Here is a 25,238-nt window from a genome sequence, read left to right on the forward strand (position 1 = left end):
TGCAGAATCAGAAATTAATACTTGATCCAGAAAACCATGATAAAATGGGCGACTGTTTGTCCTCTCCCTCATTATATATAGGCGGGCAAGCAACCTCAGCTACACTGCTTTATATACTCATCATATCCCTTTTCAGTGCCACTAACGGTCACATTCTACCTCGACACCAAGGATATTCTAGCTTTGCAACAACTTTTGGTTCCTATAGCGCTTGATAGATATGACAATATAATTTTTTTTTTAAAAACTATTTTGTGGTTTGATATAAGCACGTTGATGTATTTTACATGCTAGAAATGGTAAGACCATTTCTTTCTTGAAGATTTCTGTGTCAACATCACTAAAATAGACCTTCTCAATATCGTGTTCGAATAACTAACTTGTTTAACCAAGCCGGCTGATTACCAGTTCTTGAATAAGCAAAGCTGGCATAAAAGCGCCTATTTAAGTCTGCTAGGAATAGGAAACATTGTCATAGTAGATGTGTATACCAATACTATAATATGTTGTAATCTTGGGTTTCCTATACTGTAACATGTCAATAAAGTATAAATACATGTGTGGTCTACATGATACACACGGTTTTTCTCTCCAATCCGATCTCTAATTCTCACAAAGTCCATATATTTGCACGTTCTCCAATAGACATGGTTTTTCTCGAGCTAATGTAAGCCAATTCCTCTCTTTCCCCCATCTTCCAGGTGACATCTCCTTATGGAAACAATCTTCACCACAATGAAAATGTGACCCATGGTCAGTTTGCATTTACAACCTCTGAGGCCGGGAACTACTTGGCATGTTTCTGGATTGGTAGAAAACATCAAGAAGATGTTGGATTGACAATTGGCCTTGACTGGAAAATTGGAATCGCAGCTAAGGATTGGGAGTCAGTTGCTAAAAAGGAAAAGCTCCAGGTCAAATATGTGAAATATTATACTTATCTCTGTGTTTCGGAGATTAGTTTAATCCTCTATTTTCTTTCATGACATGTTCACCCTATAACCTGTAGGGCATGGAACTGGAGTTGATGAAACTTGAAGGGGCTGTGCAAGCCATACATGACAATCTGAAATATTTGAAAAACAGGTAATTTGCTTTCTCTACAGGATATTAATGAGATAAATGAGTGATTTCTCTCTTGCTCGGTTGCATTTCTGTTGTACTTGCCTCGAGTCCTTAAAGCTCAACATTATAAAGAACACGGTTATAGGATCAGAAGAGGGTAGAGCATCTATAACGAGAATATGATCAAACCTTAACTATTGAGTTTCTCCTTTCTTTGTTGTGTGAAAATAATTAAGCTTTGACTTATTTTAATATTTCTTTGTATTGGCTACATGTCTAGGGAAGAAGAAATGAGGGAAGTAAGTGAAAAAACCAACGCCAGAGTTGCATGGTTCAGTTTAATGTCCCTTGGCGTCTGTATTGTGGTTTCAGTTTTGCAGTTGTGGCACTTGAGGCGATATTTCGAGAGGAAGAAGCTTATCTAGATCCTGAGTTTCGTCTTGTACGGCTAACAAATGTTCTAAAGTGAACACGAACTGAAGGGTTCCTCTGCCTTCTGCATAGATTTTTACGTTGAATGTTAGGAAGAATATTAGGATTCTTCTTCTCAACAAATCTGGTTTTGGGTAGGATGGGCTACAATAGATATCATATCCCATGCTAGTTTTGGAATGCACAGCAAATTACGTGGATAGGATGATAAAATTATCAACACTCACCGCAGAAAGCATCAGTGCATCAGAATCTGTAAAATTGTTTATCACACACGACAAAGCTATATTTTCTTCCTGATTTTGCAATTGTAAGCTCAACATATTCCCAAACAGCTCCCTCATTCCCAGATAGGAATTGTTGGCTGTGGAATATGAATGTTCTGCTTTCTTTCTTTCATATGCTAAACGTTTTATTAAATGTAAATCCTTCTACGGACTCTCACTTCGCGATCTGTTGTACAAACATTCTAACTAAGAACAGTGCACAACTGCATAAAAGTGTGGAGTGTCCATTAGCTGCAACAATTCACTTCAGGGCTGTCCTTTTCTTCCGGGTTTTCTATGTCTTCCAGAAGTGGTTTCTGGTCGAAAAAATTGATATATTCTAATCCCGCGGATAACGTCGCATTTACGGAACCTACTGAGATTGCTATTATGCTGTACTGTTCCTAATCGCTTTTCATTTAAAGGTTCGCATCTTGCAACTATGTCTAGTTACAGTGAGCTAAATGGACAAAAGCGAAATATTACTGAATATAACTAGCTTTGCCAGTCAAGTTTTCAGATGATGTGGAGGGATACACATGCCTGACCATTAGTCTCTTGGGCAGAACATAAATGTCTTACCATGTCAACACCAGCCATTCGGAATCACAGACAAGTATTTACTCGGAGACATGTGAAATTGCCATAGGGCTTGGTCCTATGAGTTCCCTAGATCACCCAAGGCAGGTCAACATGACCTATTGACTATTTATCTGGTGCACCAAACATGAACATCAAAAGGATGTGTTCCATTTTTTCCCCTCAAAATCTAAGCGCACCATAAGTAAGAACTAAGGCCATATGAAAAGTTAGTGCAATAACTATTGTTTAAGTGGCCTTAGAATTGTCTTTCTAGTCTTTTTCTATTTTCTCGACCAATAAAATGGGAACCCGAATTTTAAACTCTGGGTTGCTTTCATTGTAGTTTCGGTTTTCCAAGTTTCATAAGGCCGAGTTTATAGTTTTTAATTTCTCAGCCTAGTGAATCCCCACAAGATAACTTCCATGTGATTAACCTGATCGGATCCAGCACATCCCGTGGTTAAATCACAGCGTCAACCACTCGTATTAACCTTGAGGGACATGCTCAGCACTCGGCAGGTGGAGCATTACTCAATGCACGTGAACAGGACTGTTTATGTGGATATAATGAGATTTGTCAAGCCGCAGAGTTCGGATATCCCATATTACAGTGAAAAAAAAAAAAGATGAGCTGGTCAAGTGACCTCACTACCCGCTTGTGATCTTATTTCAAGAGATCTTGATAGAATATTCTTGACATGCCCCTATGCACTATCCTTCTCAATTCTATCTCCCAAGAACATACATGTCAGATGCAAAGAGAATACCCCAATGAAATCCCTAAAGAAAAAAGAAGAATCTCCTTATCTTTGGCCCTCTTCTAGGAAAAAGAAGAAGCTGCTTTTGACCCAATAATGCGCATTTCTTTTCGTTTCTTGTTTTCCCTTCTTCTTTTTTCGGCCGAGACAAAGGGCATCATGCACTCGAATAACAACGGTACGTCGTCTCAAGTCTCTCGCATTACCAAGAATCATTGGCGCAGTCCTTTGAAGATTTGAGCGCCATTGCCTTTACCAGAAAAGAAATAATAAGAATAGGATCTGCTTTATCGCACCGTGGAGCTAAAAGCAGATGTCGCGCAAGCATGCACTTCGCTCTGCGTGGGGCTTGCACTCCAATCTTTCGAGATAATTGTTTAAAAAGCCCTCAACCTATCACACAACAGCCAATTCAGTCATAAACATTTCGATTGTGCTAATATAGTCCTAAACCTTTTGACGATTTGCCAATTTAGTCCTAAATATTTTGAAAATTTATCAATGTAGTCATACACCTATTATTTGGATGTTTGGCTAGAATGACCACATTGACAAATCGTCAAAATGTTTAGGGCTAAATTGACAAATTATCAAAAGGTTTAGGACTAAATTGGCATAATTGAAAGATTAATGACTAAATTAGCAAATAGTCAAATGATTTAGGACTAAACTAGCGCAATTGAAAGATTCGTGATTGAATTGGCCTCCATACAATAGGCTTATAACTTTTTAGACAATTTTCCTCCATCTGTCTTGGTTTCGATGTTAGAAGACGAACAAATATTGCAGTAGTGGTCGTCGCTCTCCATTAGGAGAAGACAAGATTGTGTTGAACCAAAAACCCTCCTCGCCTGCTCGTAAATGGACGTAATTCCAGGAACTAGTTTGCGTTAAAAACGCTGTCCAAATGATTCGCAAGCAAAATCAGTAACTTCAAAGTGTTCAAGTCTAACGTACTTGTTCAGACAATCCATGCAAACCGGATTTTACGTAGCTCTCCCTTCTGTCCGATTAGACCATGAGGCCTACTTGCCCTCGCGGCGGCTTTTCTTATTACCAAACATTTCTCGTGGAAAAGAAGAATCGCGACGCCATTACCATCGCCGTCATCGCTATCTCATAAAGGAGGTAACCCTATATAAGCTGTGCTTGACATGAAAGGAAGTCATTCAGTCGAGCACGACGCTTGGCCTGTACTTCTCATTGCGGTGATAATGCTTTCTGCGGTCACATCTTACGTTAATCACCACGAATTATTTTAATGAAAGAGGAATAGAGTGGATGAATTACCGTGCCATGTTACGTTTTATCAAACAAACAAGGGCAACGTCACGCCACCTGTCGACGTCCTGCTTGCTGAATGAGAGGCAATTGAGCCATGGAACGCAGACATGGACTCCAAAACGAGACGTCACCGGGTGCATCGAGGAACAACTATTCAAGTGCTGTCAAGCCCGTGCCGTATTATTGAAGTATTGTACCACATCTTTTGATAGTGGGTCGTAAATACTAATAATATTTAGATAGTCCCCCTTCACCCGTCATATTAAGAATTTGAATTGGACATTCTAACGTGGTATCAGGATCAGTGTTACCCAATTCACGAACGAGAGGAGCGGTGAGGTATTGTCCCACATCTCTTGGCAATGCATTCTAAATACTTTTTATATTCATGCGGTCTCTCTTCACTTATCCGTCGTTTCGGTTCTCGCATTAAGTAGATTTCGCGACAGACCCGCCTATCAAACAGCACATGTGAAAATTGGCAATTGGCACGCTCACATGATACTAACAAACGACCAATTCGACGAGTTCTCGGCTACCTTCGTTAAAGTTGTGTGATTTGCTTCACTCAAATTGGACGATTCATCAGGGTGTATAGACACATGGTCCATTTAGGAGGTCATGGTTTTGTGGAATTCTGCTATTTGAGACATCACCGGGTGCATCAAGGAACTACTATGCGAGTTCTGTCAAGCCTAATTCACACACTCACTGTCGGGTTAGATTGGTTCTTGGAACAGGTAGGTCCTACAGAAGGCCCACCTTATCTGACAGTGCATGTGAAAATCGGCGGGCTTGCATATACCAATGGACGACCACGAGTTCTCGTTTAGCTTCACTAAAACTGGACGACTAATCAGTAGGCATAGAGACATGATCCATTCAGGAGGTCATGGTTTTGTGGAATTCCGCTATTTGAAAACTAGGTTAAATCACCTCACGTGCACTCATTAATTGTTTGTCCAAGCTCTTTTTGTTGCATAAACTTACTTTTATAGCGAAGCTGTATGGACTTTTGAGACTAGAAACAGGGTGAGATCGCCACTCAGATCTTCCAATGTCGATAAAACTCACAAAGAAGTGCAACTCGGCCTGCATTGACCAAGATTTCATCCTCTTACTCCAATGGGCTCTAATTGACCAGTGATTAATCAATTAAGAGTAATATTTTCGTTCCGCAATCCCCCTCCGTGGCGATCTGTCATTGGCCTATCGAGGTTATCGACATTTGGTTTTATCTACGCAACAGCTAATCACAGTCCCTCACGTAATCTACTAGTCAGCACAAGCTAGTTTAGATCACGAGCAATCTTTTTCTTTCCTCGATAAATACTTTATAATTATCATGTCGTGATGAGGATACTATCATAAACTCCATGACAAAAAGGGAGATTCCCCTTCTTCAACCTCCATGCTAATGCAATAATAGAGCTCACTCAAAGGGATGAGCATTGGCCTCGAGTGCAGGAGGACATGGCAAAGCACTGGGTTCTGCAATTTTCGTACACCACAATTCTGTCGAATTCTTCCTCTTTAGATTAAAAACCATTTTCCAGAGTTAAGAAAACTACTTTTTTATAAATAAATACAAAAAGAATGAGTATTTTCTTTCCTTTCTTTTTCTTAATTATTTTATATAGTTTATGGCTACTGCTCGAGCAAATTGTAATGTTATTGCATGATTGCTTCCTTTGGATGTATTTTATTCTTAGTGTAAAGCAGAGTGGACTGATCCACCTTCTAGGGAGTATTGCGCTGTCGGAGAAACTTCCAACAAGATGATCTTTTTTATGAAAAAATAATTTGGCCCCAAAAGTAGTAAAATAAAAATATATATATCAAAACTTTTGGCGATTATGTTATTTGTATCCTAGGTTAAAAGCTTGACCTCATTTCATTTATCTCAATGTTCTTTCCTCTTCTTCCAAACGATGAAAAGTTTCGACTTCCCTTTTCTTTTTCGCCACAAGAAAAGTTCAATCAAATTTTGTTTCCACGTGAAAGGTTGGGCTTCACTCGCTTAGCCTTACATAATTTCCAATGCTATTACTTAAGTGGCCGTTAAATTTACCGTGACGCCCGAAATCCCACGTCTGAAGGGCGAGATTTTTATACTAACGAGTAAGATCCACCCTCAAATAGTCATCTTCTTGTGTGGTTATTTTGAACGGATTTGGCCCTCGTGATATCAATTGGTTGGTATCAGGAAAGGGCATTCTCTAGTAAGTGTGTTGTTCTTAGACAAACTAAGCCCATAGCCAATGCGATGAAGGCACGGGAATGAGGGCTCGAAAAGAATGCAAATCCTAACGGATTCTGAATTGGCAGATGGGGCAAGAATGAATAGGACCACACATCTAATAGGGCGATTATCGCCGGGCAGTACAACCAACACCAATGACGACGTCAATGGTTTAAATGGAGACACTTGAAGTCGTACATAGAATAGGCATGATCTTGTAATATCACTCACGAGTAAGATCTATCCTCAATGGCCACCACCTAGCGTGTCTACTTGGTGTACTCCTTTTGAGATTAAGCTCACAAGAAATATGTAGAATCGTTACTTACGCCAATTGCCATACACCATAACATTTACAGGAATAGTACCAAAAAAGCCATAAACCTATAATTGCATTAGTACAAATTCAGTCGTAAATCTTTCAATTAGGCAAATTTAATCCTAAGCCTTTTTCACAATGGTATCAATTTAGTCCATCCGAAAAATTTAAGTCGAAATCACTGATGTGGATGCTGGCGGTCTTATGTGACATGGTCAGCACTGACATATACATTTTTTAATAATTTTTTAAAATTTTTTCATTTTGTTATTCCTCTTCTCTTTTTGCCAGTGGCCGGTCACCGGCTACAAGCCATGGCCAGCAAGGGTCGGCCTCACCGAGCTGCACCTGGGTGAGGGCAAGCGCCAACGAGGCCCCTATCGCCCAAGCTACACCCGGCAAGATCGCTCGGGCTTGGGTGAGGGTTGACCTTGCCAGAATTGGCAAGGGGGGCTTCGCCGATGCTCACCCTCGCCCAAGCACAACCTGGCAAGGCTGACCCTCGCCTATGGTGGGCTAGGGCAACCCTCGCTAGCCACCGGCAAAGAGAAAATTGAAAAAAAAAAAAGGAAAAAAATTATATAAAAAAAATGTCTACAGCAACGACAGCCGTGCCACATCGGACAACTGGCAACCACATCAGGAATTTAGGATTACATTGCAGAAAGCTAACATGGCGCGAATAAATCTGTCCATGTCAGCATGTCACGTAAAACGGACTGCGACAACTGGACGCAACGGTAGAAATTTCAAGCGGCAATTGGCCAGAATGACTACATTGAAATTTCGCGCAAAAGGTTTAGGAATATATCAGCAAAATTAAAAAGTTTGGAACTGAATTGACATTTGTATAAAAGGTTTATGACTGATTGGATGATAATCCTGTGAATTTTGTTGGTAAATAAACCTTGACCGTTGCTCTTGGAAACTCGATCCCCCAACTCATCATTCAATTCACCCGCTAACACTTGACAGGCTTTTTGGACCTCATAAAACCATTTTTAAATATTACGAAGCGCCAAAAAGGGAGCACTCAGCATAAGGTAATCAATTGGTGATCAAAGCAAGCATTAGGAGGAGCATTTCGCAATGGTCTTCTAAGAAAATAGATAACCATGCACGAATTGTTTGCATTGCCTCTTTTTTTCCCCTCTATAAGGAGGCACTCCAATTGCCTCTCCATTCGCACACAAAAACGAGAGAGCGAGAAAGATGGGCGGCGCGAGCATGAGCTTGTGTTGTGGGGCGTTTAATAAGGTGAAGCCGTACTTGCTAATGGTGGGGCTGCAATTCGGCTCGGCCGGGATGTACGTGATAAGCGCGCAGACCCTAAAGAACGGCATGAGCCGATACGTCCTCATCGTGTACCGCAACGCCATCGCTGCTTTGGTGCTCGCTCCCTTTGCTCTCATCCTCGAAAGGTCCCTTCTCTCTCCTAAGTATTGTCTAGACTGTTTGGCCGAACGAACTCAATCACATGTCAAGAAATTACGACGTAGTTTCATTTTACTCTATTGTACTTTAGGAAGACAGATGATCAGGACTTGAGCTAGTGGAACGGTTATGAATCCATGCCATGCTTTTACTTTTGAAAGATTCTCGCCTTTCAAATGGACTGAGCCGATGGTGGGATGCAATAGGATGTTGACAATGACAATCTCGTTTGTCTGTGACAGGAAGATCAGACCGAAGATGACACTCTCGATTTTCTTGCAGATTGTGGTGTTGGGATTTCTCGAGTAAGTTTCGTAAAAACCTTGTGCTTCGGCGAAACTAAATAGACCAATTTCATCGATCGCCTAAGGACTTTAATATGGTATAGGTAAAATACATATCAAAGTTAGGTCACTTACACGTGCCAAAGGCCTGAACTTAACCGGTTCGTGTGATTTGCAGAGTGTTCCATGGGCCTCTTATAGTCGAACAACTCCACTCAGGCTTCTAGGTTATAAAAGATAATACGAACTAAAGTTAGCTGATTATGCAACTGTGCACATTGCAGGCCGATCCTTGATCAGAACTTTGCGTATCTGGGGATAACGTACACATCGGCGTCGTTCGCGTCGGCGATTATGAACGCGGTTCCATCGGTTACCTTTGTCATGGCCGTTATGCTCCGGTGAGATGATTTTTTGGTGTTCAATCTCAAATCACCTAATTAAGCTCTTTCACCAACGGACACACATATAATAACTAACTAAACGACCGTAATAAAGACGACTATATTGGTACATAGAAGAATCATCTAAGCAAATTATGAAAGGACGTGATCATGAGAAATACTAAGAATTGGCAACATCTTGTGGTGATTAATTAGATTAGAGCGAGTCAAAATCAAGGAGGCGCGTGGGATTGCTAAGATCGTCGGGACGATCGTGACGTTCCTCGGCGCACTGGTGATGACACTATACAAAGGCCCTTCGTTCCACCTGATTCGGTCCACCAGCACGGCCCATAGCGGAACCGGCACCGACCCGTCCGACAAGCATTGGGTCGCCGGCACGCTTTTCATCTTGATCGGCTGTTGTGCCTGGTCCGCCTTCTTCAACCTCCAAGTAAGAGTCTTCATGCTCTTCTCAGAGCACGAATCGAATCGCCCTTAAAATGACATAAGTCGAGAGACTTAAGATCGTTCTTTCTTCTTCTTCCTCTATCGATTTCGCAGTCTATCACGGTGAAGAAGTACCCAGCAGAGCTGTCGCTGTCGTCGTTGATATGCTTGATGGGGGCGATGCAGAGCGCGGCGGTGGCACTCGTGGCGGAGCATCACCCGGCTGCGTGGAGAGTCGGGTGGGACTCTCGTCTCCTTGCTCCCGTTTACACCGTAAGTCGCAAAAGTCGCAGTGCATGGAAAATCATTCATTTGAAATCAAGTTAACTTAGATCTTCGGATGTGCCAGGGCGTAGTTAGCTCTGGAATCACGTACTACGTGCAAGGCATAGTTATGAAGACGAGGGGTCCTGTGTTCGTCACGGCCTTCAACCCTCTGTGCATGATCATCGTCGCCGCCCTCGGTTCCATCATCTTGTCCGAGAAGCTCTACCTCGGAAGGTAATAATGCCCTCTCTTCTCTCTACTCTTCTTGACTTCCAACGTCTGAAATTGAAATCTGTTCTTCGGGATTTCATTTCTATGTCAATTCGACGGGCAGCATCATCGGAGGAATCGTCATCGCGATCGGTCTCTACTCAGTGGTGTGGGGCAAGGCCAAAGACTACTCGACGACGCCATCGCAAGAATGTGTCGACCCGAAAGTCGAAACCCAGAAGCTGCCAGTCACTGTGGCGAATGGGGTTGCTGCTGTTGATCAGGATGGTATCAGAAAATGACCTGATGTTCACCAGTGCTTGGATGTATATAAAGTTCCAATTGCTCTGATGTTTCGATGTAAGGCACTGTGGGAATTGTTGCTGTATGATCAAGTTTGCATCCACAGCATGAAATTTGGAGTTGGACCACCAACATCTTTCTTGATTTCTTAGAGCTTCAAGCTGTCCTTAAAGATGGCAAACGTTTAGATCATCAAACGAGGTTACGTTGAGACCGCATAAGCTCTATTGGTTCGATGTATCTTTATTCATGTGGTTCGAGTTATGGATATAAAAGATTGAGCCAAATATTTTGGACTAACGTGCACGAAAGATCACATGGAATGTGGACTCCCTCATTTGACTCTTTGGTATCGAAAAAATAGAACCATTTGTTTACGTCATACTAATCATCTAGGCTCCGTTTGTTTCCGTCAAAATATTTTTTGAGAAAAAGCTTTTCGACTTTTTCCAATATTTGGTGCTTAAAAAGTAGACCGGGCAAAGAAAATATTTTAGATCGACCGAAAAGACTCCTTAAAGAAAAAAGAAAATGACTTTCCATTTTCAAAAAAAAGAAAACCATTTTGCCCCGCTCTCCATTCTCGCACGCAACCCTAAAATATGTGAAGACTACTCTTCACAATTGTTGCTTATTTCTCGTCGGAGATCGGCGAGGTCGACCACGTTTTTACCGTCTCTCTACGTCAGCATGCCACACCATCATCTATCATAGGCAGGGTCAAAGTAATTGTTGAAATGAAAAAAGAAGTCGAGGTACTTTTCTTTGTTTTTATAATAAAATGTGAGAAGATAAAAAAGAAATTGCCGAACATCACGAAATCCGACACTTTAATTGACTCGGCGATACCAAACTTCACGTGATGGAGACCGAGTATAAGTAGTAGAGACGAATGGTAAAGTTAAGAATGTAAGAAAGAACCGTTCGAACCAAGCCCGATTGATGAACACAAGCCGAGTTGGAATGATGGGCTCGGATTCCTTGGCCACATCAATGTCTTAAAAGTGACATATCATACCATGGAACATCGGATCGTTTGTCCACGAAGTTTTCCTCCGAGGCTAACACAAAGATGAGGCAATGATTGGCCACATTACTCTCTGTCCTTTCCAATAGAAATACCCCCCCGTTCCCTTCGGTTTCTGTAATAGAGAGAGATACAGAGAGATGGTGATGTGGGTGTTCGGGTACGGCTCTCTCATATGGAAAGCTGGGTTCCCCTACGACGATCGCCTCGTGGGTTTCATCAAAGACCATCGTCGCGTGTTCGATCAGGGTCTCTCTCTCTCTCTCTCTCTCTCTCTCTCTCTCTCTAACCCCCTTCATTGCTCTGTATTTGAATTACATGTCAATACAATGACCAATGCAAAAAGCCTGCACTTGACATTGAAATGATTCGTGAATGCTTTGGTGGGGTTCTTGTTTTCTCTTCAGGGAGTACTGATCATAGAGGGACGCCGGAGTTCCCAGGAAGGACTGTCACTTTGGAGTCTGCAGCCGGAGAAGTCTGTGTAAGTCCCTTCCACATTTTTAGCAAAGTAAAAGTGCAAAATTTGAATTCAAGTTGTTTGCTTTACCGTATTTGTGCACATTATACGAGGTTCTGTATAGACCATATTTCATAACATGTCACGGCTTCGAATCAGACTTTGTAATTGGATCTGAATTCGCATTTCTAGTCGATTTTAATAGAAAATGGGGCCATCGACATGTTTTATGTGGGCAAAGCTTCTATAGCTGACTATAAACTATGCAGAATGGATATTCCGCCTGATATAAAAGTGAATGCTTTTTCGAAAGTGAATTAGAAATGTGATTTTCATCTAAATGCGAACAAGATGTGCGGTGGTTACGACTTTTGAAAATCAGGGTCATGTGAGGATGTATGCCAATAGGTGATTTGCGTTATCTTGAATGACCTGCTGTTGAATTAACCATACAGTGCTTTTGGCTCTCCCTATCACGTGAAACTATGTATGGAGTTCTTATTTTGTAGTTGAGCTTACTCACTAAGATCCACTAAGTTATGTATGCTTCATTCAAGGTCATAGTGGGGAGCTGCGTACAGAATTTCTGATGAGAAAGATAAAAGAACTGCCATAACGGTATGTTTATTTTGTTCGAAGTTGTATTAGATCTTGTAAAAAGCACAGTTTTTGAAACTTGCTTACATGTCACCACATGGCTGTCATTTTTCTTTCTTATGAAGATATTTGAAAGGAGCCGACTGAGATGATGTTTCATGGTTTTCTCATCTGTCCTGTCCTATGATTAGAGTATTTGTAGCTGGAGTTACCATGTAATTTTCTGTGTCAAATCTTTGGAGTTATGCTTAATTTATGTTTGTGCTCTTGTTGAATCTTGGAAGGTAACCTGCTTTAGGAGAATGGCTGGCTGTAGCAATCTCTTTCGTTAGAGGCAATAAGTATACATTTTCAGTGAGTTCTAGTGTGGAAAGTAGAAATAAAATCCATTGTAGATAGTTTGTCCTCTATGTTGCCTGAGTCGAACCATGATAAAGTTGGTCAGTCCTCGAGAGGAAATTTTCTAATGTAGTAGTGACAGCCCGAAGCATGGACTCTGTGGATATTAACACTGGTAAAAAGGTAGTAAATTCAGGCCGACAAGCTTGTTAAGACTATTCAAACACTTAAATCAGGTTCTAAAAGTGACCTATTAGCCTTCTTGCTGGATATTTAGTACAGTGTGGTTCTACACGAGATGCGTGTGTCGGTAATTGGAAAATGAGTCAGGTCTTACTAAATTGTTTTGGCATCCTTTTGAAATTTGCCACCAGAAATGCCAATGAAATTGTAAGTTTTGAAATGCAGCAATCATCTTTTCTGATATTTATTCTTCTCCGTGGATCTGTGACAAAAAGGGCAGCATTCAAATTTAATGGAACAAAACCGAGAACTGCCGTATTACTTTAGTAGATTTTAAAGTACGGAGCTGAAGAATCGTCTGAGTGTAGTATGTGACTGCTAGGCCACAGATTGATGTACCCTTCACTTTGTCTGCTAATACTCGCGCTCAAATCACTCATTCAGGGTCTTTCTATTTGTTATTGTTTTCCTTTTCCATTCGTGCAAATGAGGCTACCCTGGGCTATCAATGTTTCGCATACTCATTTGGATTTAAATTTATCATATTTGTCCTTACTAATTTCTTCCTTATCAGCTGAATCTTTGCTTCGAATGATCTGGAACTCTCCTGGTATTAGAGGATGAACCAGTGACTAACCTTATGATTCCTCCGTTGGTTCACCTCACAAGATCATTTTTCTCTTGTGACACAGCATCTAGAAGTAAGGGAGAAGCAATATGATCAGAAAGCTTATGTCGACTTTTTCACCGTATGTTCTGAATTGTGTATTTTTCTCTGTTTTGCTTCTAACAAACTGAAATCGAAGACACAAATAGTTAATTTCATCAGGACTGCTGAATCTTTTTCAGGACCCAGCTGCTATAACTCCGGCTGTCTCTGGAGTAATGGTGTGAGTGGGAAAATTTAAAGAGACTCCCTTGCTTATATTGCTTTTCTCATGTAAAATGTTTAATCTGAACCCACGGAAAAGTCATATGATGTCTAAATTTGTTATCTTTTAGATACATTGGTTCTCCAGATAAGAAGATCAACCCGAATTATTTGGGCCCTGCACCTCTTGAAGACATTGCTAGGTACGCATCCCTCTTATTCTCAGTCTGAGTATGGGAACTGTGAAGAAATTCGATGTCCATCCTAACTCGTCACTACTTATTCAGTGGATGTCTCCTTTTTCTAAATGTCTGCTATTAGAATTTAGATTAAATTTATCTGCCGACTCCTGATCTTACTGGTGTTCATGCTGGAACTCAGCTTTTGAAGTTTTAACTCGCGTTTGATCTTAGGATGAGAACCAAATATCTGACAAATCGCTTTGGATTGCAGACAGATAGTGCTTGCTGAAGGACCCTCAGGACCAAACAGGGATTATCTTTTCCAATTAGAGAAGGCTCTTCTTCAAATAGGTGAAGCTTCTGAGGGACAGCTCGGATTATTGATGTCTGCGCCCGTATTTACTTCAAATTTGTGTCTTTTGTCTCTTTGAAGGGTGTGAAGATAAGCATGTAAAGGATCTGGCAGATGAAGTGAGACGTCTCCTATCAGAGAGGAAACTGAAAGGTGAAGAAGTATGAAGCATTAGTTAATCTTCGAAACCACAAGACAAGAAGCCTTGAACTCATTTATAATGCCAGAGTTCTTAAGTTGGTCACGCAGTCTACATACTTTCATCAGCCATTGATCAGGCTTGATTGTGTTGATTTCATCTATTCGTTTACTACGTTGACATTATAAAACTTCAATCATTTGTCTTCTGAGTTCTTGCCTGGTCCAAGCATCATCGCAAGTTTCGCAGCGAGAAGCAACCGAGAAGAGCTTATGGGCAACTATGCTATATTTGTGGGTGTGTAATTGTCACTAATAGGAGAACCATAAAAAGAATTGACATTAACAACTCTCTAACATGCGAACCGCTTGGATCAGATACACAGTGCAAGCCCAAAAAGCGCCACGGCATGGTGAGAGCCAGCTTAGGATTCATATAGCTATGGCATTAACAGCTCTCTTTTACAATGTACGTCTACCCACATTGAGGTCATGTGTCTTGGACTCACGATGCGATGCACAGAAATGACCTCGAAGGATCGAACTCACAAAGATCTCATGACCAACTCTACCACCATCGGGTTCTTTTCATAAGTAGGCGACTCAATTGCACACTTGATTTCGCATATAGACCATCCTTGCGGCAATATCTCCGCTCGTAGCTGCTAAATTTGCACTTCAAAGCGGTTCGAGCATAACGTCCTGTTCGTAGACAAATAAAACTATCGATAAAAGGTGCGAGACACAATCACGGAATTTGCATATAGAACTCTCCCCGGAAAAACAATGGACACTCCTAAAAATACATCATTAATAACGCTATAATTCTAGTACACATAACTCTACTGGCTGACTGGTTAATACCCATCTTCTCCAAACATATTTTATGAGTCCTACATGAAATTCCTTAGCAGCAACAATAACGTTAAGTCCCCCAATCAGGGGCACATCTGCAGACTAACAATTCCATACTAAACTGAAACTCAACCGCAGTATTCATCTGTACACATTCATGGTTGATGCTTCGATTACGTTGTCCTGCTTGTCAGGTGGTGCAAAAATCTAGTCACTCTCCTCCTGATCTGGAAAAGAAAAAATAGAGGAAGCTTATTAATGAGAGATGGAGAATAGCTCAGATGCACTGGGTAACGACAAAGGGCCAGAGAAAAGAGATTTTATCATTCAGAGATATTATCATTCAATTTTTAAAGACATCCACGAGACCGTTCTCCATACATTGAGAGAGATTGTCACTCGATTTGACTGCAACAACTACTAGAACTCTTTTGAGGAATCAAAACCCAATAAAGAAGTCCATGATAAGTCATAGGAAGGACAAAGAAAAGGACAGCCCATCAGCTTGAGATCTGAGTCATGATTCAATGACAGACTTTATAAATCTGCACTTAACTCGACATTATTCAACACTCGCTAAAGTGCACAAATGCGAACACAGAGAGATGGTGCCGTGGATTGGATGAAGCAAAAAATATTCTCATAACTCTACAGGACTGACATTTAGCATCTCCAAATAAAGAACATACCAAAAAGAAGAATCGTGGGGAACACTTACCTTCACTGAGATCCTCACTTTGGCTCTCATCATTGCCATCATCATCCTCATCTTCATCTTCCTCATCATCGTCACGACCAACGTCTGCGTCAGAATCTCCTGCTTCTTCCCCATTACCTTGCGCTGGTATTTCTGGTTTTGGAGGAGCTACATATCTAGAAGTCGTCCTCCTACGTGAACTTGACACTATATTGCTCGTGTCAATGCCTTCAAGTTCTTTTGCTCTTTCCTTTCTCTTCTTCACTTCCTTGATCTCTGAACATAGAGAAAAATGACTAGTACACTTGAAAATACAGCCAGGTACATGTAAAAGCTGTCGCTTCTCAATCATCTGTTGATTATGCTATTGAACATGGACTCCACGTAGCTGATGTACTCTTTACTAATAATAGCAAAGATGGAAACAATCAAAAAGGTGTGGTACCAAAGAGATTATAGTCTTAAGGCATCTTGAATTATCTAGAAAAATATATGGATCTCAACTCTTAATCTCTTAAAGTTAGCACTCAATAACATATAACAAAAAGAAAAAAGGAAAGAGGTAGAAAGGGGTGAAATCTCTCTCATTGATTAGCTTGTCAAGCCACGGCCTTAAACAATGGCATGAGATTCCTGTATCTCCTGCCAAAGCAAACGATGCTGTCTACCAAATTTTCTATCAAAACAATTGAGGTGGTATTAGAGATAACAAGTTGCCATTTTCTCCTTCCAGGAAATATCAGATCAGCAGTCATCGGCCCCAAACCTGACTTCCAAGTATCCACCAGAATATGGTAACTGTTCATGCCTCCATTTTAGAGTTACCTATTGATCATATCTACTTAACAAATCCAGTTGCAAGAATTTCGAGCGAAGGACCATATGTCTCACCCTTATCAGTAGGATCAGTTGACAATCCTTCTCTTGAGAGTATCTCTTCGAGCTCCTTCATTAGAAAAGCCTCGCGTTTATCCTCAGAGACTTGCTTGACTTTTTTATAAATTGACGGTGGGACACTGCAAAGAATTGTATTTCTTACCACAACTGCTTTCATAAATGAAGAAGCCCTTTAACTTTCTAACAAGTCGTTACCTCATCCCACAGGACTTGATAATTGATTTAAGACGATCCACGCCTTTTCCATATGTCGGGGTCAAGACTTCTTTCTTCTGCAAACACAACAAGATGAGTTGAGCAAAATATCTAAGGCAATCCTTTTTAAAAGAAGAGAAGAAACATCACCTTTGTGCGTCGCTCTGCAGATGAATGCGATTCACCATCCTCAGAATCGTGTCCACGGTCTTCTGAGTCACCATTGCTATCTGATGCAGCTTCTTCTGGCTTTATTCGCTTAGACACCTTATTCTCCTTTGCTGGGGGCGCTTTACGTTTTTTCAGCCCTTCTGCTTTCTGCATCCTTCCTCTGTTAACTGTTTTCTTTCTAGGTTTTACTTCATCCTCCTCTGCATCTTCTTCCTCCTCACTGTCTGAAGAGTCGGAACTTCCTTCAGGGCTGACTCTTTTAGGGGTTTTCTTCTTTAGACTCTCCTTAGCACCTTTCTTCTTAACTGTGTTCGCAGATTTAGAAACTTCGGGAGAATGCAGTACCTAAGGAATAATCAGAAACGGTGGTAATATATATCAGGTCCTTCATGCTCAAAAGTTAAATTACTCCTAAAGTAACTTCATAATGAGAACAACATAATGTTGTAATCAGTTTTGCTCACCTCTTCTAGGTGCTCACTTATAAACTTCTTGTGGGGATCCAATGCATGCTTTTTAAGTTCAAGATCTTTCTCTAGAAGACGACGGACTCCAGCCATTGTAACTTTCCTGCAGAAATTATGTAAATGCCCTTTAGACATGACGAGAAAAGCCACCACGACATCCCACATCATTAAGCAGAACGCACATAAGCACTTATACAGGAAGCTAAGAACAGGAGATATAAATAGTCATACTCAGAATTTGCTCGAAAATACGCAGCTCTCTTCTTAATGGCTTTATTTATCGTGCTCTCAGTTATATTGGCTTTACTTCCATTGCCTTGAGTTTTCTCAGCCGCTGAATGAAGAGCTTTTTTGGCAGTCAAGAGACCCATAACTGGCGAGTCTTCCATTTTCTCTTCACTTCCAGAGTTAGATTTCTTAACTTCATTCTTTGACTGAGGACCCTCAGACAATTCCTCCATCTCTCCTTTAATAGAAGACACATTATTTTGCAGAGACTCCCCAGAACTCTTAGAGGCATTATCATCACCTCCTTCCAGGCACTGATATGAATCACGGAAAAAAAGGTATTTGAACAGATTAGAAACCCATAAATAGAAGTGTGCTATAACCAACAAATAATAATCAAAAGAAAAGCAGTCGAAAGATTCCTGAAGAAAAGTACTTGCACTAATATCTGATAACCATCATTAGCAAATCACAGGTTTGTCAAAGCAGAACCCTTACTCTTCAGCAACCAAAACGAGAGAAGGCACAATTCTCAATCATTAAAACCAGGAATTCTTTTCTGAATATAGTCCAGTTCGTCCAACTTCCTTGGATGGCTACATTAACTACAGAAAGAGCATTACTTTTATTTTTCAAAAAAATAAAAGCCCAAGCAACTTGACCTCCTCATGCCATCCCAGTGATCCTGATTAAAATACTTAATCAACTGAGATCTTTTCAATGGCAGGAACTTAACATGTATGTCATAATCCAGAAGGATACAATCTACTAATCAATAACATCCCAGCAGTCCTGATTTAAAATCTAACTGCTTTGATACGGTTCTAAGAGAATATGTACCTACTATCACTTTTCTTACGCTAATCAACAATCAGCAACAGTTTCCACAAAATTCCATTCAATCTTCACTTTCGGGATTTAAGAAAGAAAAACCGCTGGTGATAATGGCCCAATAGTACGGGCTAATATTCTACAAACACAAGTTTTTGAAGTCGAACCTACTTAGAGTAGTAGCGCAGGCATGTGTACATCGGATCTAGATCTCTAGCAATTCAAGAGTTTACATTGACGGGGCTAGCCTACGTGGGACAAAGGGGTTGCCATTGTAAGTGAGTGACAATCTCACCAAAGTCTTACATTTGATGGTTTCATAGTGAGTTCATTCTATCGTGAATGTGGGACCCTCATGATGATGCCTAGAGAGAGTAGCAAAGCTAGTTGCCCCTTTCCGCCCTTATCTTCCAACAAATAAAATATCAAACATCAAGGGAATAGCTGTCTACAATAAAAATAACTATTTTATGTTTGATTAACTAGAATTGCAGATGGAATTATCCCAATAAAAAATCAAAACAGCCAATATACCCTTGTGCCAGTTGCAATCCATCTGACGATAAAACATACTCCCCTTGGCATTCTATAACACCGTATTATCTTTTTACACGGTTCTAACCTAAACAACGTTGTTGTGATGCATTTTACATAGTTCTTAATTAGGAGCAAGCTGGACAATAAAAGAAAATAAGGGAGCAAGCAAAGAATTCCCATTTTACCTTACTTAAGGTTTTTATTTGTGATCCAATTAGGGTAAAGACTAAAGGTGCTTTGAGCAGGAACTAAATGAAGTAATCTTTCTTTTTAGCATCCCTTTCAAGAAGACCCTCAATAAAAGATCGGGGCTTTATATGGGTCCGATCTATGCGGGGCTCCTGAATGTCCAACAACGCACAACATATAGCTTTATCACGACACTATCTCTTGAATAATTCAAGCCACCTCTCTTTACTGCCCTATCACGACCAACACCACTGCCTAATTAGACATTACTTAGTTTCAATCCTCTAGATGCGCCGAGATCGGTCCTTAGAAAAGTATAGTTACTCTCGCACACTTGGAGGCAAACTGGCTAAAAACTCAAAATGAAGCTTCATTTCGATGAATGAGAAGCCTGTGAATCGTGGAAGGAAAAAGGAAAATAAGGACATCAAATTCACCAGTATATACTAATAAATCAGATGTGTAATGTCCACCAATAAGTACGATATCCAGTCATATGTGGTGAATTGTATCTTATCCATTTCAACAGCAGATTCTGGCTAACAGAAAGCAGAGTACTAGTGGCTTCAGCATTCTTGAATGACAAATCAACAGGATCTCCACCTGTGACAGACAGGTTCCAGAGCAATCCCGGTGGAGATCTCACTGTCACACCACTTGCAACCTTAGGAGGCATTTCACATCAAGAGAATAGCTAAGTTGGGAACTTCCACAAATTTACTCATATACATCTATTTCAATAACTTATTATCATTATTAGATCTCGAAAGTTCTGATCAATTTCTTAAAAAAGATATATTCATCATTGCGTATAAGCTTCGCTACTTTCTTTAGTCTCAATTTAAAGTTTAAATCACTCATGTGAAGCTGGCTTCAAACTCTAGACCAAAGAGCATGAGCAAGAATCATCGCGAATCTCATAATTGGGTGGCACAACAGAAGCAAAAAAAATCAAATTTCAAAAGTTACCTCCAGTAAACATTGCTTTATAAATCTCTTATGAACATCCAATGCATGCGTCTCCAGGCCCAAGTCCTTCTCTATTAGTCTCCGCACGCCCTCAAAGGTCAAAGAGCTGCACTTAGAAAAGTATTTGCATTCCAATTCAGTCTTTAGATTATCCAAGACATAAAAACCAAGCTCATCAACACTCGGACGAAGCAGCTAGCTTGTTCACAGAACACATCAAACTAACAAGTTCCCAATTCAAAGCACAAGTACTAGCAGAAAACGCAGAACAACGATGACGGAGAGACGCATTTCCAATACGAACAATTTTCCACATACGACTTAAAAAAGAGTATATAACAGAATAAATCAGAAAAACTAAGAAAGGTTCCAATTTGAGAAAACCAACAAAAGCTCCCCTCGTGTAATTAGACGTTATCTAGGTTCTTTCCGCCAAACGAGCCTACAATTTCCGGCCACAATCATCGGATTACTCGCTAAAACAAACGAGTGTCGAACTGTGAGCATCAAGAGCAGTTTTGCGCGACGGTCCGGACACCGAACTCCATTCCCTTTCAGGGTTTCTCTATTACTACTTCGAGAGCAAAACAACTGCACACGACGCCCCAGCACCAGGGGAAAAATTCAAAAATTTCACGAGATCATACGCCCCCCCGCAAGCACCCCCCGAACGAAATAGCCGCACAACCACCACGTAAGGCAAGGCAACAATCAACGCCCAGCACTAAGCACAACCTCCCGCGCGACCCTGTCCTCCTTGCCCTACCCGCACAGGCAATCAGAAGCGGTGAAAACCAAAAAGGGGGGGGGGAGAAGAGAAGCCACGCACTCGGCCTCCTCTTTGAAATGCGAAACGCGAGACTGCATAGCGGCCTTGATCTGCGACTCCGTGTCCTCCGGCGAACCCCGGCCCCCCTCCGCCGCCGCCCCGCCGCCGCAGCCGCGCGCCTCGTCCTCCTCCATCCCCCCCGGCTCGGCTCGGCTCGGCTCGCTCCGCGGGGGACGCGAGCGGTGTCGGAATCCGGGCCGGGTCTGAACCTGGAAACGGGAGCGATTGGGTCGGAGCGAAGGACGAAGCGCAGATTACAGTGAGCGTGTGCGAGCGAGCGTGCGTGCGTGCGTTTGTGTGTTGTGTCGGGGGAGTTTTGCTCAGGCTTCAACAGCTTTCGAGAGTGGGAGGAAGAAGAAGGAGGAGGAGGAGCGGAGAACGGCGAGCGTGTGAGCGCGGAAGGACGGGAGGGACGGTGTGAGCGAGATTCGTAGCCGTACGATCGAAACTCGGAGGGATCAGTCGGTGGTACGATGCGCTCGCGGGACTCCCCAAAATCAAAATTCGCCTGCTCAGCTCGCTCGCTCGCTCGTTCATAGGGTTTATCCTTGTTTTTTCTCCGCGGATATGTTTAAAAAAAAAGAAAAAGATTAATAACACCACAACGTGACAAATTTACTTTTAATTATCAAAAATCTCAAACCGGTACATTTATGATAAATCTACTCTCCGTTAAATTAAATTAATATCACGAAAAATCACAAACTAGTAAAAGCCCAAACTGGCATATCCGTCAACTGTCACGTATCATTTAATTCGGTAACTTAACGGTAAAATTTAACGGAAACTCACGAAGGGTAAATTTATCACAGGTATACCAGTTTATGATTTTTTGTAGTCAAAAAATTAATTTTGAGTAAATTTATCGCGGATATATTATTTTTGAGTTTTTCATGATATTAACCTTAAAAAAACGCTCCCTGTTTATGAATCAAAAGAAAAGAGAAAATAAAGTTCTTTATGAGAATTTATTGGGTTAGACAGATTGATAAAATATGAGGAAAAGATTACAGTTTCATAATTTCATTTTGCACTCCATAACACTTTATAAAAAGGGGTGAAACTGGTGGCTTTGTATCTGATGAAAATATTAGCATTTCGTAGCTAATGGCTAGACTTTCAGTGACAAAGATATGATATTTCATCATCAAGGCTCCATTTATTTCGCAAAAAATAAATAATTTAAAAAATATTTTTCAAAAAATGATTACTTGTATCCCGTAGATTAATTAGTCAGTGAATAATATTTTTATTATCGATAACAATTTATATCTAAATAATTTCGTGGACAGTAAAAAAAATTTTCGTTCGTTCATTTTTGTAAATGATTCTGGCGATAATTTTTTTGAAAAATATTTTTCAAATCATTCATTTTTCGCGAAACAAACGCGTTATAGTGTGATTGAGCTCGATAACTCTTTTTATTAGACATGTTTGACATAACTCTTTTTGAAAGAAATTATTGATCTATGTAAAAGAAAGTTTCATTATTATTCAAATTTCTAATTCAAGGTATATATCAAGATCTTGAGATGGCTGGTGCTGAGCATTGACGCGGACATTTTTACAGGTTGAAAATGTATAGTCACTTGAAACGAAAATTACAACATAGAAAAATGAGAGACTAGAAATCTAATTAGGAAGAAATAATTAATGTACTATCGCCGTATTATACGTTAAAGGTCGTGCGAGGTCTAGGAGATGGCACGTCCGCATAGCACGGCTCGTAACACGGTCGGACCATATGATGACTACCCCAATCGATTGAAGACCATGAATGACTATAATTTTTTTTTCATCCATCCATCAATTATATTCGCAGCCATCTTCAATTATTTGTTTGGCGAGCGCATCTAGTTGTACCTTGGGGAAGACCAATTCGACTTCGGAACGCTATCGGAACAAACACACCTATCTCGACACTTCGCGTCGAACAAGTGCAAGACATCGATGGTCGGATAATTTTTTCAATAGGCCCCGACGAGATCGAAGATCGACCCGCGAAAGCCGGAATCATTGAAGTCATGAGGGGAAAATTGTCCAATAAGTCATAAACCTATTGCACTTTTGCCAATTCAGTCCTAAACCCTTTAAGTTTGCCAATTTAGTCATAAAATCTTTTCACTTCTTGCCAATTTAGGTGTAAACCTTTTCACTTCTTGCCAATTGAGTCAATCCGGTTTTTTTTTCTTTTCTTTCTTTTTTTTTCTACCTTCAACCCTCTGGCCAGTCCAACAACCCGCGACCCCCGACCAGCCAGAGGTGCAGGGCGGCGAGGTTGAACTCGCCAACCTCTAGCAAAGCTCACCCCTGCCGGCCACTAGCAAGGGCGAGCCTCGCCCGCCACTATTTGGGTGAGATCGAGGCTGACCTCGTCATCACTGGGCGAGGTGGAACCCAGCGACAACGAGGTCAGCCTCGCCCAGATTTGGCGAGGTCGAGCCTCGACTAGCCATGGCGAGGCTGACCTCGCCATGGCAGGGTTTCACCTCGCCCAGCGACAGCAAGGTGCCAGCCTCGCCTTGGCTGGGCGAGGTTGGCCTGGTAGCGGCGAGCGAGGCTCACCTTGGCCAATGGCTAGGGGGGCGAGCTTCTTCAGAGACCGGCGAGGTTGACCTTGCCGGCCCACGCCTCTAGGCGATCCCCAATTGCTGGATCGGCCATAGGGAAGAAGGCAGAAAAAAAAAAAAAAAGACAAGAAATATTAAAAAATTTAAAAATATATATTAAAAAATTGCCACGTCATTAAGGAAAATTCCCAATAGATTTTGAAGTTGACAAAGCGTCCATGAGTGTTTTGTAAAGTCGATAAATGCTTTGAAGTATTTTGATTCGGAAGTTATTTTGGAAGAAAAGCATATGTCAATCTTGATCTAGTTCGTGTTCGATTGTAAAAGAACTTCAAGCAAAGAGAAGTTCGACTCGAACGAGAAAGTTCAAACTCGAATGAGAAGTTCGGACTTTACGAAGACCCACACTAATCTAAGTTACGAGATGCGACGCAGAAGTTATTCGGGACGCAAACGTAGACGCAGAATTTCTTCAGACGTGACGAAGAAATTATTCACGCAGATGCGACGCAAATTATTCGACGCACGGCGTAGATGCGAGAATTTCTTCAGACGATAACGAAACATAACACTAGTGATCGGTATGGATTTCACAGAAGGAAAGTTTTGATTGTTTCAATCTAAGGCTATAATTGATTGACAATCAAATACTATGACAAGTATGCATTACAACGGATAAAGCTCTACTTATGTAAACCAAGATTCGATTGTATGGGCGACCGGAATCGCGGGATTCGATTTTATCAACCAACGGCTACTCAATCCATTTTATACAAATCTATCCAAAGGTGAATATTGGAAGATAATCTTCTGAAGACTGTCCAACGGCTAGTTTGGAAGTGGAGGAGTATAAAAGGAGATCAACAAGGAGCAGAAGGTAGAGAACGAAATCAAGAATCAACAAGTCCAAAGTCGAGCATACTCCAATTCAATCTCTTGTCTTTCGTGAGCTTAAACGTGTAATCATTTGAGAGGTGTAGACAGCATGTTATAAGTGTGTGCTTAGGTGTGAGATAGTGTGATCTATCGGCTTGGTATAAGCAGCACCGCCGGGAGAAGTGCTTGGGTTTAAGACAACTTGTCAGAACTTCTCATTGATTTGATTAGTGGAATCCGGCTAGTAGCATCGTGGAAGAGTAGACGTAGGCTTGATCTAAGCCGAACCACTATAATTGTTTGTGTGCAGTTTTCTCCATCTCTAATCTCTTATTATATTGTTTATACCGCTCACAAGAACATTTGTCACAAAGTCGATCGACGAATTGTTGTTCGACTTTGTTCTTGATCTTTTCCTTCCGCTTTAAATTGGTAAAGAATTTATTTAGATCACCTATTCACCCCTCTAGGTGATCCTTGCTAGCTACATCAACGTCAA

At 41.1% G+C, this 25,238-nt stretch overlaps 4 protein-coding genes across 7 annotated transcripts; 3 read left to right on the forward strand and 1 right to left on the reverse strand.

Annotated features, from left to right (window-relative positions):
* Nucleotides 1-44: 44 nt before the first annotated feature.
* Nucleotides 45-1,923, forward strand: LOC115669610 (transmembrane emp24 domain-containing protein p24delta5-like). Its single transcript, XM_056311625.1, has 4 exons — nt 45-54; nt 673-914; nt 1,010-1,086; nt 1,346-1,923. Exons 1-4 carry the CDS (start codon nt 45-47, stop codon nt 1,488-1,490), a joined length of 474 nt encoding a protein of 157 aa, XP_056167600.1. The 3' UTR covers nt 1,491-1,923.
* A 6,237-nt stretch (nt 1,924-8,160) lies between these two features.
* On the forward strand, nt 8,161-10,488 carry LOC115669550 (WAT1-related protein At4g08290-like). Its single transcript, XM_056311563.1, has 7 exons — nt 8,161-8,369; nt 8,625-8,687; nt 8,951-9,067; nt 9,266-9,503; nt 9,614-9,772; nt 9,849-10,000; nt 10,101-10,488. The coding sequence occupies exons 1-7, from the start codon at nt 8,161-8,163 to the stop codon at nt 10,276-10,278; spliced, it is 1,116 nt and encodes a 371-aa protein (XP_056167538.1). The 3' UTR covers nt 10,279-10,488.
* Nucleotides 10,489-11,273: 785 nt separating this feature from the next.
* On the forward strand, nt 11,274-14,638 carry LOC115676289 (gamma-glutamylcyclotransferase 2-3). Of its 3 annotated transcripts, XM_030599171.2 has the most exons (8): nt 11,305-11,555; nt 11,714-11,790; nt 12,331-12,384; nt 13,578-13,634; nt 13,735-13,775; nt 13,888-13,959; nt 14,210-14,289; nt 14,372-14,638. In XM_030599171.2, the coding sequence occupies exons 1-8, from the start codon at nt 11,447-11,449 to the stop codon at nt 14,455-14,457; spliced, it is 576 nt and encodes a 191-aa protein (XP_030455031.2). In that variant the 5' UTR covers nt 11,305-11,446; the 3' UTR covers nt 14,458-14,638. The 3 variants fall into 3 exon arrangements, with proteins under 3 accessions (XP_056167539.1, XP_030455032.2, XP_030455031.2); XM_056311564.1 differs by lacking the exon at nt 13,578-13,634 and having other exon boundaries at nt 11,274-11,555; XM_030599172.2 differs by lacking the exon at nt 12,331-12,384 and having other exon boundaries at nt 11,274-11,555.
* A 499-nt stretch (nt 14,639-15,137) lies between these two features.
* On the reverse strand, nt 15,138-21,802 carry LOC115676304 (uncharacterized). 2 transcript variants are annotated; one of them, XM_056311562.1, is made up of 9 exons: nt 21,294-21,802; nt 20,465-20,570; nt 17,942-18,252; nt 17,708-17,813; nt 17,223-17,588; nt 17,073-17,149; nt 16,872-16,996; nt 16,002-16,256; nt 15,138-15,505 (listed from the first exon to the last, which is right to left on the reverse strand). In XM_056311562.1, the coding sequence occupies exons 1-9, from the start codon at nt 21,425-21,427 to the stop codon at nt 15,495-15,497; spliced, it is 1,491 nt and encodes a 496-aa protein (XP_056167537.1). In that variant the 5' UTR covers nt 21,428-21,802; the 3' UTR covers nt 15,138-15,494. The 2 variants fall into 2 exon arrangements, with proteins under 2 accessions (XP_056167537.1, XP_056167536.1); XM_056311561.1 differs by having other exon boundaries at nt 15,138-15,510.
* Between the last annotated feature and the right edge of the window lie 3,436 nt (nt 21,803-25,238).

The sequence above is a fragment of the Syzygium oleosum genome, unplaced genomic scaffold, assembly GCF_021117445.2.
Source record: "Syzygium oleosum isolate NSW1041296 unplaced genomic scaffold, Sole_v2.1 Sole_v2.05, whole genome shotgun sequence".
In the NCBI taxonomy this organism is placed as follows: domain Eukaryota; kingdom Viridiplantae; phylum Streptophyta; class Magnoliopsida; order Myrtales; family Myrtaceae; genus Syzygium; species Syzygium oleosum.